This window comes from Hemiscyllium ocellatum, chromosome 24 (assembly GCF_020745735.1).
Source record: "Hemiscyllium ocellatum isolate sHemOce1 chromosome 24, sHemOce1.pat.X.cur, whole genome shotgun sequence".
Classification (NCBI taxonomy): domain Eukaryota; kingdom Metazoa; phylum Chordata; class Chondrichthyes; order Orectolobiformes; family Hemiscylliidae; genus Hemiscyllium; species Hemiscyllium ocellatum.
Window position 1 is genome coordinate 26,973,087 of NC_083424.1, and position 12,149 is coordinate 26,985,235.

The following is a 12,149-nucleotide window of genomic DNA, read 5'->3' on the forward strand; positions in this document are numbered from 1 at the left end:
CACCAATTGTTTTGTTGACAGAAAAGCTTGCTGCTAATCACATAGATCTGCAAGACAGAGGGGGTAATTTTCAAATTACCAACAGAGCAGACAACAAGTGCAATGAATTGGGCGTATATTACTGAACCTATTCATTTCTTATCCATTAAAAACAGTTTCATGTTGCAATGATTTGAAATTTAGCCCTGAGGATTCTAACTTATTAGACCTATGTAATAAAGATAGCTGAATGATACACAAATGGGTGAATGTAGCACTATTAAACTGATACAGCATCTCTAAATGGCGAAAGAGAGAGAAAGAGAGAGAGACTGTATGAAAATAGGAGGGAAGGAGGAAAGAAAGAACAAGTAAACAGAGACAGAGGGGAGGCGCCATGTTATTCTACTTCAATTCTGAGTAAAACTTTGAAGCCAGGATTGTACCATCTGTCCTTGGTTGACAGAACAGTCAATTGATAAATTCCTTATACCTGTGAGACATAGCTCCTAACTGTTAGCACCCATGAGACACGGAAAAGATCCGCATCCTTCCATTCTATTTTGAGTGAATTTACAAAAACTGAAGAGAAAGTAAACATAGTCCCTTGGAAGGAGGCCAAGTTTTCCCTGCAACATCTCTCAAAGGCAGCCTTCCACCCATGAATTCGCCTTTCTTTGCAACATGCTTCACCAAAGTAAAAATAACGGGGAGGATCCAGAGAGAAGCCAAACAAATTAAGGGGAGACTTAGGGCAATGTGAAGTGAAAATAAGAGAAAAGGGAAGAGAACCAATAGATACTATCAGGTAAGAGGGCCACAATGCACAGCACCATGGGAGGACCAATGGGAGCTGGAAAAATACACCCTAAAATCCTGTTGTTCAAATTTCTTGCTGAGAGGCCAATTTAGCACAAATCACACTGTTTGATAAGAGATATCTGATACCTGTCAAAAAAATACTAAATATGGAAGGCAGCAAGGCAGCACTTAAGTCATATAAAATTACTCAGCACAACATTAACTTGCTTGGAGTTTCATTTTGAAATATATTCACGTTTTCCTTTACTCCCCTCTCTCCCTCTCCATGAGACACTGCCTTTTTGCATGGTGCCAGTTCCACTGGATAGCCATCAGAAATTGGAATTTGAGTTGGATTTCCTCTCTCGGACATAGACAGACTTGCATTTTGCAGCATCTTCCATGGTGCCCTTAGGTCTTAAAGGGCTTGACAACAAATAAAATACTTCTGGAATTATAGTCACAGCTGTATTGTGGGAAAAGCACCAACTCAGCAATATGATAATGGCCAGATATTTTGCCTTTTATTTAATATCACTCAAGGATTAAGTATAACCAGGACACTGGGACAGCTCTCCTGTCCTTCCTTGAAATAATATCTTGGAATCTTTCACATGAGAGGGTAGCTGAGGCTTCTCCCTAAACAGAGTCAATTCTAGTTTCTCTACTGTACCCAGCAAACACAACATTAAGTAGGGTTAAAATTCTAGGAGTTGGTCTTTGAATATTAGTAACTTTTCAGTTTTGTATTTTCTTTTCATGCATGCTAGCCACCACTTTTTCCATAAAGGTCTCATTGATTGGCATTTCATTCCAGGCTTGATCACATAGAAGATGCTATGCATATTTATAAAAGCAATGTTTAGTTAGAACTCTTCAATCCACCCAGTTTCCCCATCCAAAGTAAGTATTATTGCATTTACACATGCTTAAATATACTGCATTATATCAATGAAAAATCACAGTGATAAATAACAACTATCAGAAGCAGTGAGAATCTCCAAGGATGAATTTCTGTACTGGAGAAAATCATGGGCAGAGCAAAAGGAAGGTGGAGTTTGATGGGGGTTTTGGAGCTTCTGTACTGGTGAACGCGGTCGGAAACTTTGTTTCCAAACTTAATCCAGAACAGATCGTAAGGATATACGGGTGCTCACTGTATTACCACTTATGTGTTTGTTCTGGGTAGAAAAATGAAACTAAAATAAAATCTATCCATCATTCTCTTTCACCTGCTGACATGGGAAATTCACAATTCAACCTATTCATTACCTGCTAAAGGGCAGCCACAGACAGGCAGAGGAGACATCGTGGAACTTTCCCTAATTGATGATACAGATACTGTGAAGTGGAGTGGACCGACTCATGCACGTGTGGTGTGGCAACATTGTACATTTTCAGGAAAGGACAGGAATGAGAATAGGAATGTGTTATCATTAGGGCATTTTAGAAAGTCCTCATGAAAGAAATCATTAGAACTGGTCATTACACAAATGGAAAAACAGGACACCCGAATTGTTCCAGTCAGCTCCTGGATTCGGTTCCAAGTCAATTCTAGTTACACTATATTTAGTAACTAGGAGTAGTCTTGAAATTTGACCTCACTTATTTGCATACATCTGCTTTTGGATTGAGCTTACCTTTTTTTTCTATTTTCTTCATGTCTCTCAACTTCTCCACATTGAATGGATCACTTAACCACAGCTGCATACGGACAAATGGTTCCCTCCCCTTCAGGCTAAGCTTATGCCAAGGTTTAGGCCGAGAAAGTAAATCTGAGACAGAGCCTTGGGTCAGTCCTAAAATGCTCTCTCCAAAGAGTCGTTGACCTTTCAAAAAAACACACAGGACAACTTCAAATAACATTTCTAAAGAGAACTAAAGTTCAGTCAAATACTTTACAATAACATGTACTCATTACAGGCATAGCACATATCAAAAATCAGCACAATACACACTTACAAATACTATTTCCCAATGACATTGTATCTTCCAATTTCATGTGAACAAGAGAATACACTGGATTATACACACAACCTTCAGTTCTTGGAGAGAAATGTTCTGAGGCCAAAAGATCATTTCGAGGGCATTTGTGTTGTTAGAAGTTTCCCTGAACTGTCAAGAAATGATTACCTTCCTTTCTAATTATTTTCTATTAAAAAATTAAAAATGCTACAAAATCTATTATCATCCAAAGAATGTGATATAGAAATAGTCACTACACTGCTTTATAACACAAGGGGCAGCATCATCAATAAAATGAGACATGTGTAATAATTGCCCACTAATGGCAAGTCAGAGGTTATGCTGTTATAAGGATGGTGTGTGTGTGTACATGCATGTGCACTCATATAAGTACGTTTCTCCACTTAGAGATCCCCTCTAAGAAACAGCAGAACCTGTTTCTTATTGGCCTCTGGAAAACAAATAAAACCGCTTCCCTTAACAGATGCAGGTGGACAAATAAATACCACACTCACATAAATAAAGTTCTGCATGCAATACTGAGGAGCTCTTTAATGCTCATCTGGTTATGGTATGGACTTTTTTTAGCCAGCATCAAATAACATTAAGAAAAGGATAGAATTCATTTACATTTTCACCCTCAATATGTGCATATTACTTGGTATATTAAGCAACTCTGATTTAATCATGCTTTAGTTCAGGTCTATTATGAAACACTCCCTTTCCAATGTAACAATATCATAAATAAATGCAACTGCTGTAAGAATTTACAACATAGCATAAGACACAAAGTTTAAATACTACTAGAATTAAAAAACAGAATGGTTTTATTTGGAAAATGTGTAACATAAGCATTTATTTCATTAAACAGGCAAAACCTGGAGCTCATATTTTACCTTGTTTATACAAAAAATGTTGATGCTCCTTAAAAAAAAACTGCCTTTCCTGTTAACTCAGTCAGTTCTTTTCCCGCACTGTTCAGGATTTCAGGGGGGACTGAGGTTACAAACAGCAAATAGGCTCTGCAATTGTCCAGATTTGCTGTCCACCATAAATGTGCCTAGAAGCCATAGGTAATGGCCCTTCAAATAATAGGTTTATTCTTACATTTTTAGCCAATTCATTACTCCTATTTGCACTCAGTTTAATGAGGAGCCTATTAAAAGGATTAAGAAGTATTTTAAGCACTTTGTACAACGTGATTTAATCATTTTGGGCTCAACACCTGCACCAGCTGAGGTTCCTGTGAAGGTCCCATCTTCTCAATCTCACCCCTTGCTCGAGGCACGGTGAACCTCAGGTTAAGCCACTAGTTTTCTCTCTCAAACGTGACAGCACTTCAATGGTGCTCTGTGGCTATGGCGATTTTACCTTTCTAGACTGACCATTATTCACGCATGGCTGTTGCAACTTCACAATTGGTATTTCTAATTGGTATGTATCTGACTTGTTCACTTGTTGTCTTCTGCAAGCCAAATATAGGTGTAACAATACAACGTGTGTCTGTATAAAAGGTGTAATTCCATGCATGATATGCATTATGTATGAACAACCTCCATGGGAAGGCTCACCTTTTAAAATTATAGGGATATCGACAAAAGTGCAAAAACGAATGTGTGGCTGCGAGTAAATATGACTCTTGAAGAAAATGTGCACTATTCACAAGACTTTTATTATACACACATTTAGAGATGTAAATATTGTTCATTATCTTTCCTCCTACATGACTTAAATTAATTTTCAAATCAAGATTATACCTGCAAGAACAGAAGTTACACACTATTTTGACAATAGAAAATGTTCTGAAATTTAAAATAAATGTTATTGACTTAGATTCTGTCGATAAACAATTATACTGGAAAAGTAATCATACAAAGGTTCTGCCTGCTATAAAAGGTAATGGGGAAGAAGTTACAATCTCTTCAATTGTCTGAATTATTAAATGAGGAGTGGTCTAATCCATTCCCAAACCAAAGGCAAAGAGCTATTCATAAAAAAACAAAGTAAACAAAGATCAGAAACAAACAATAACACAAATTGCTGGAGAAACTAAGCAGGTTTGGCAGGATCTGTACAGAGAAAACAGTTAGTTATTTTGAGTCCTGTGAACCTTCTTCAGAATTGGCTCTGAAAATAGAACATCGAACAATACAGCGCAGAACAGACCCTTTGGCCCTCAATGTTGTGCCGACCTGTGAACTGTTCTCAGAGCATCCCCCTACACTATCCCAAAATCATCCATGTGCTTATCTAGGGATTGTTTAAATTTCCCTAATGTGGCTGAGTTGACCACATTAGCAGGTAGGGCATTCTGAAGAAAGGTCATGGACTTAAAACATTAACCCTGCTTTCTCTTCAACGAGCTATTCAGTTAATCCCATTCACAACTCACATTCACAAATCTACATATATGTACACATTCTTCTCCTTAGATCATTTATAATTGTTGGAGGCCATTACTGAATCTGTAACCACCACCTTACCTGACAGAATATTTCAAATCCTAACATCTTATTGAGTAAAACATTTTCCTCTGGGTCTTCTCCACTACACACTCTCAACTCTAATCTCCATCATCTTTGGATAGGCGAATGGGTCTGGGTGGGATGCTCTTCGGAAGGTTGGTGTGGACTCAATGTGTTAAATGACCTGCTTCCAAACTGTAGAGATTCGATGACTATAACACCATCAACTCATAATTATAATCCTCATCACTAGAAATACTCTAGTAACCCACTTTGTGTCCTTTCTAAAGCAGAGTTCCAAAACAGATGCAATACTCCTACTGGGAGCACCTGAGAGATTGTACCTCTGACAGTGCAGTACCTCCTCAGTAGCGAACTGATGAGTTAAAGTTGATTATGGCTGAAATCTCCAAAGTGAAACTTGGAGCTGTGATTTTCTAACTCCTACACTTTAAGGTTACTGGTGAGTCAAGGCCAGTAACTGAGACTTATTTCATTTCCAAGGTGCATCCTCAGACTGAACCATGTGTTTTAGCATGAAAAGGTTGTGCTGTGGATTTGATCATTTTGCACTAAATTTCTGAATTCAATTTATGAACACAAATAATTTAGACACAATAGGAACTTCCTATTTTGCAGCTTTCCGAACACCAACCCACCAAATTTCTTAATAATTCTGAAGTTTTTCCTGCTGAACCTCCACTTTGCTTAAATAATAAATTTACAAGGGAATTTTAAGTTTGACAATATAAATGGTTTGCCATACTCTGTACGCTATAAAAATGCAATTTTTACATACAAGCTATATTGAATATATGTTATTGGAAAATATGCAATACCTAAGTTGTTGTCCGTCAATACTTCCTTAACCTTCTTGGTGATGGCATAAGTGTCCAACTCAGAAGACACAGCTACCATTTCCTGTATGCCTGTGGGTGATTGGCCGTTGGACAGACTCTTACCACTCAGTGAGTGAGAAGCTGATTGGCTTTCAGGTTGCTGGTTCTCTTTCGTGCTTTCCAGAGCTGCACACACTGGTTCCTGCTGGCTCTTCTCACAGTCAGTGGGGCTGGGTGGAGGGGACGGTGAATACCTGGCCTGAACTGCATTATTTGCTGCTTCAGTCAAATCAGAGAAAATTAAAATTTATTAAATATCATACATAAATACACCTTTACAAGAAATAAGATGAACATTTATAATCAAATATAAGCTTGTCCTCAAAAATAATGTGTAAGTGTCACTGATGTTCTGTCCAAACAGTTATTTGATGCAAATATAGCTCTATTTGTGCATGTTTGTGTGGGAGTGGGGAGAGAGAGATGGAAGGGTGATGGTGGCGGCAGGGTGGAAGCTGTTAACGCGAGGGAGTGAGCTCCTAGGCCTTGGTAATTCTCCTGCTTCTGGGCTCTTTATGCCTCCTCTCCTCCTTATCCTTGCCAGCTTCTGTAAAACACCTTCATGATGTGCTTTCAGTCAAACAGATGAGAGTAGGGCAGTGCAGAAGGTGGTCATTCCGCCCATCTGTTTTGCACCAGTTTTTTCTAAGACAAGCCCATCAATCCTGCCACTTTCCTCCCTATTTGTTCTTTCCCTTTTCTCTTCCTCAGTATTTATCCCATTTTTCTTTCAAACACTAATTTGAAACTGTATCCAGTACAATTTCAGGGAAGGAGAGCATTCCTAATGTAAACCACTCTGTGTAAACATTTTGTTCTTTTGCAAGTCAATTTACGACGTTTAATCTGGCCATCTGATTACTGATCTTTGGAAACTTTTTTTTATTTATTCTATCTAAACTCATCAACATTTTAAACCCTTCAAGCTTCTTGGCTCAGAGGAGAACAAACTCTCTGTAATCCCTCACCCCTGAATGACTATAGTAAACCTAGTCTGAAATCACTACAGAACTTTCATATTCTTCTGGTGTCCATTCTCTGGCCTCCTCCAGAGGTCCCTAGCATCATGCCAGCTTCCAGCCAATCTGATTAACTCTACACAAAAAGCAATACAAATCCAACTGGCCAATTACTGCCTCATCAGCCTACTCTCGATCATTAGTAAAGTGATGGTAAGTGTCATCAATAGCACTTGCTTAGCAATGACTTGCTCACTTACTCTGAGTTTGGGCTCCATTAGGGTCACTCAGCTCATGACCACATTCCAGCCTTAGTTCAAACATAGGCATGAGAGCAGAATTCCAGAGGTGAAGTGAGAGTGACTGCCCTTGACATCGAGGCCGCTTTTGACCAAGTGTGGTCAGCATGAATTGGTTGGACTGAATGGTCTGCTTCTGTGCTGTATGACTCTATGACTCAGTGTCGCTTAAGGTCCTCCTAAAATCCAAATGACATTGAGAGTAGCCCTACACCAAAAGGAGTGCAGCAGTTTAAGAGGGCTGCTCATCACCCCCTTCTTAAGGGCAACGCAGGGAGACAGCCAGCAATATCCCCATTCAATGAAGTAAAAGGAATTGGAAACCTGTTGTCATAATGGGTTGAACTTTTCTATATGGATTCAAGAAAACTTATTTGCTTTTGCTCTATGCCTTTATTTTATAAAAATTAATGAAAACAAGTTTCAATTTGATATATTTTACTCATGCAGCTTTGTCCAACTGTGTTGTTCATATTATCCAAACAGCTCCATGTCTTTGAATCTGGCCCTACATCAAAATACATATTTTTGGAGGGCTCTTCATAAGATTTTGTTGAAAGCTATGTGTTGATTTTCAGGGACTACTTTTTCATTCTCAGCAATTCGTGAATGAGGTGATGCAGTCATGTAGTAACAATACATTCTGTATGTTTGTTCACCTGTGCAGATTCTGCACTCACTCAGAAGTAGAATTAGAAGAATTCGTTAAAATTCTCAAACATCAGCTCTCCATTTAACTTAAAACTACAACACGTGAAAGTATTAATTCATTTGACTCCACAGTATTCCAATTGACACAAAATAACTGGCATACGTTAGCAACAAAAGTTTCTTTTACAAAGTTACTGGCTGACCCTTCTATAAGTATTTGGAAAGGCAAGGACTGATTAGGGATAGTCAACATGGTTTTGTGCATGGGAAATCATGTCTCACAAACTTGATTGAGTTTTTGAAGAAGTAACAAAGAGGTTTGATGAGGGCAGAATGGTAGATGCGATCTATATGGACTTCAGTAAGGCGTTCGACAAGGTTCCCCATGAGAGACTGGTTAGCAAGGTTAGATCTCACGGAATACAGGGAGAACTAGCCATTTGGATACAGAACTGGCTCAAAGGTAGAAGACAGAGGGTGGTGGTGGAGGATTGTTTTTCAGACTGGAGGCCTGTGACCAGTGGAGTGCCACAAGGATCGGTGCTGGGTCCTCTATTTTTTGTCATTTACATAACTGATTTGAATGTGAGCGTAAGAGGTACAATTAGTAAGTTTGCAGGTGACACCAAAATTGGAGGTGTAGTGGACAACGAAGAGGGTTACCTCAGATTACAACTGGATCTTGACCAGATGGGCCAACGAGCTGATAAGTGGCAGATGGAGTTTTATTTAGATAAATACGAGGTGCTGTATTTTGGGAAAGCAAATCTTAGCAGGACTTATACACTTAATGGTAAGGTCCAAGGAAGTGTTGCTGAACAAAGAGACCTTGGAGTGCAGGTTCATAGCTCCTTGAAAGCGGAGTTGTAGGTAGATAGGATAGTGAAGAAGGCGTTTGGCATGCTTTCCTTTATTGGTCAGAATATTGAGTACAGGAGTTGGGAGGTCATGCTGTGGCTGTACAGGACATTGGTTAGGCCACTGTGCCATTCTGGTCTCCTTCCTATTGAAAAGATGTTGTGAAACTTGAAAGAGGTCAGAAAAGATTTACAAGGATGTTGCCAGGGTTGGAGGATTTGAGCTATAGGGAGAGGTTGAACAGGCTGGGGCTGCTTTCCCTGGAGCGTCGGAGGCTGAGGGGTGAACTTATAGAGGTTTACAAAACTACAAGGGGCATGGATAGGGTAAAAAGGCAAAGTCTTTTCCCTGGGGTGGGGGAGTCCAGAACTAGAGGGCATAGGTTTAGAGTGAGAGGGGAAAGGTATAAAAGAGACCTAAAAGGCAACATTTTCACATCGAGGGTGGTACGTGTATGGAATGAACTGCCATGGTAAGTGGTGGAGGCTGGTACACTTGCAACGTTTAAGAGGCATCTGGATGGGTATATGAACAGGAAGGGTTTGGAGGGATATAGGCCATGTGCTGGCAGATGGGACTAGATTGGGTTGGGATATCTGGTCGGCATGGACGGGTTGGACTCTATGACTCTATGAACTCACCTGCTTCGGACTACTGAAGTCACATCTAATGGATTCCCATTGCTTATACACAAAGCTGGTACAATTTAACCAGGCAGTAAATACTAATTTTACTCCACCTCAGGTTTAAATCTAACAATTGACACATTGCATATTAGAACAGCATCCACTACATATTTGCTCCCTAGTGGATATTGAATATACATTTAGCCTTAATCTAGAGATTCCACACTCATTTACAAGGAATTCATCACTGCAGCAATTTCAAGATTCCCTGGTTCCCAGTTAAGTGTTCTTTTGTTGAGGGGTTTAAACTGGTTTCTCTCTTTGCAGCCTCCTTCTCCTACACCTGCACCTTGTAGTCTCATTCTGCAACACTTGCATTCTTCTTCTTCCCACTCCCAGACTTACACCACCCTCTCCCCCATTTTCAGCCTTCCCCTCCATTACCCTCTCAACTTGCAGTCTCTTCCGTCTGACCCCCTTGCACCTATTCCATCAAGGAAGAATTAGAAACTAAGTACCATGCTTTTCAATTTCTAATCAAAAGATGTTGATTAGAACATCCGAAGATTGTTGAAACATGTGAATTTGAGTCATACAGTCATAGAGTCACAGAGCTGTACAGCATAGAAACAGACCCTTCGGTCCAACTCGTCCATGTCGACCAGATATCCTAACCTAATCTAGTCCCATTTACCAGCATTTAGCCCATATCCCTTCCTATTCATATACCCATCCAGATATGTTTTAAATGTTGTAACTGTACCAGCTTTCACCACATCCTCTGGCAGCTGATTCTGGACACACACCATCCGCTGCGTGAAAAAGTTACCCATTAGGTTCCTTTTAAATGTTTCCCCTTTTACCTTAAACCTATGCCCTCTAGTTTTGCCCTGGGGCAAAGACCTTGGCTATTTACCCTATCCATGCTCCTCATGATTTTATAACCTTCTGTACAGTCACCCCTCAGCCTCCGACGCTCCAGGGAGAATAGCCCCAACCTATTCAATCTATCCCTTTAGTTCAAACCTTCCAACCCTGGCAACATCCTTGCAAATCTTTTCTGAACACTTTCAAGTTTCACTACATCCTTCTGATAGCAGGGATACATGTCACTTTTTGATACAAATCTTAGGTGACACCTTGCATCTCTATGCACTTATCTGATCTTGTGCCAATGCATGTGTGTTTTAATTGAGGTTACATGCTAAATGGCTAACTTTAATGTTGGAGAATCGTGAAGGACATGTTCATCAGGTCTTGCCTTTCTGCCTCTGCCAGCGTTCATATTGATATGAGTCAATTATGTTTCATGGTTAATGTTAAAATGTAAACTAGATCTGAAAATGGTTTTCCTGTTCAAGTCGTTTTGGAATCCTGACTGGGAAGCAATAAAGGATTGTGCAACCCAGACATAGAAGGTTTGTTGGAAATGCTGTATCAGATTTCTTGCAGTGGAATTTACTGTTAATCTTTACTTCATCAGAAAAATCAAAATGTCAATTAAACCCCTCAGGACATGAATGATTGATTACGTACATTTTCGCTATTGTGCAAGTCGGTACATTGCATTCTGGAATGGTAAACAACAACTTTTATCACAAACTCGGGGGGTAAATTTGCTTCTCTGTCACACTGACTCAATGAGAATGTAGCAGCGTAGGACATCCAAAATACAGTTTACAAGGGACGGGTGGGGTGGTCATATTTTGTCACATCATTTGCAAGGGCAAAAGGTTCCGTTTTAAAGCCGTGGGGAATCAAGGAAAACCAATTAAACCACTGAAAGAGAAACAACTGATACTTCATGAAAACCTGAAGTGTCAAGTTAGAATTAGGGAGAGAACGTATCTAGGATATGTGGACTAAAGATCAAGTGACTGTACATTTATGGTTTCTATGTATATTGCAAATAAAATAAATGAAAATGGTCCCTTACCTTGTATAGGTTGGGGAGGGTGGGTACTCTGGCCTAACTTATCAATGAGCCACAGCTGCATGCGGATAAAAGGCTCGCGACCTTTCTGAGTTAGCTTACTCCATGGCTTAGGTCGAGAAAGCATATCACTCACACTCCCCTGGGATAGACCCAGCACCTGACAGAGGCAACAATGAGAAGAAACCCAATTATTTTCCAATCTTTCATTCTGTCCTGCAAAGAACAAATCTACTCTATCGACATGGTAACATGTTGCACAGGACTAATTATTTTGTAGGACAGTAGCATCACCACTTCTCTGTCAATGTTACTGTCAAAATGCAGCACACAAATGGATTTTATTAATACTCATCATACTACAGATGTTATAGAAAATCCACTTATGGATGTATAGCTTCTGACAAATGAACTTCCTTCATAATTTTGCAACAAGTGCATTTGCTTTATATTACACTAAAGACACATTACTAAAAGTAGTGGATTTGGACAAGTTTATTAGTTGATGCTTCAAGGCGACCAGTGAGAAGCAGAAGCATTAAAAAAACTCTTTCACACCTCAGTAGAATTCAATGTGGTGCAGCATTGGAACAATGTTTTTTTTCTTTTGGTAGCTGTAAAGGCCTCATACATTGATTAGAAACTGCAACTTCTGAAAATCAGAGAAATCTACACATTGAAAGCCAATTTAGTCAACCTGATTTTTTTCAAAGT

General features: G+C 39.5%; 1 protein-coding gene across 8 annotated transcripts in view; it reads right to left on the minus strand.

The window, feature by feature from the left end:
* Positions 1-12,149, minus strand: part of cux2b (cut-like homeobox 2b) — a 327,451-nt gene that overhangs the window by 17,640 nt on the left and 297,662 nt on the right. For 7 of the 8 annotated variants that reach the window (XM_060843611.1, XM_060843609.1, XM_060843612.1 and 4 more), the window contains 3 exons: positions 11,439-11,595; positions 6,050-6,328; positions 2,421-2,609 (listed from right to left, as the gene is read on the minus strand). In XM_060843611.1, the coding sequence (XP_060699594.1) occupies positions 2,421-2,609; positions 6,050-6,328; positions 11,439-11,595 (625 nt within the window). The remainder of the gene's footprint in view (positions 1-2,420; positions 2,610-6,049; positions 6,329-11,438; positions 11,596-12,149) is intronic. The other variant, XM_060843610.1, reaches the window with a different exon arrangement.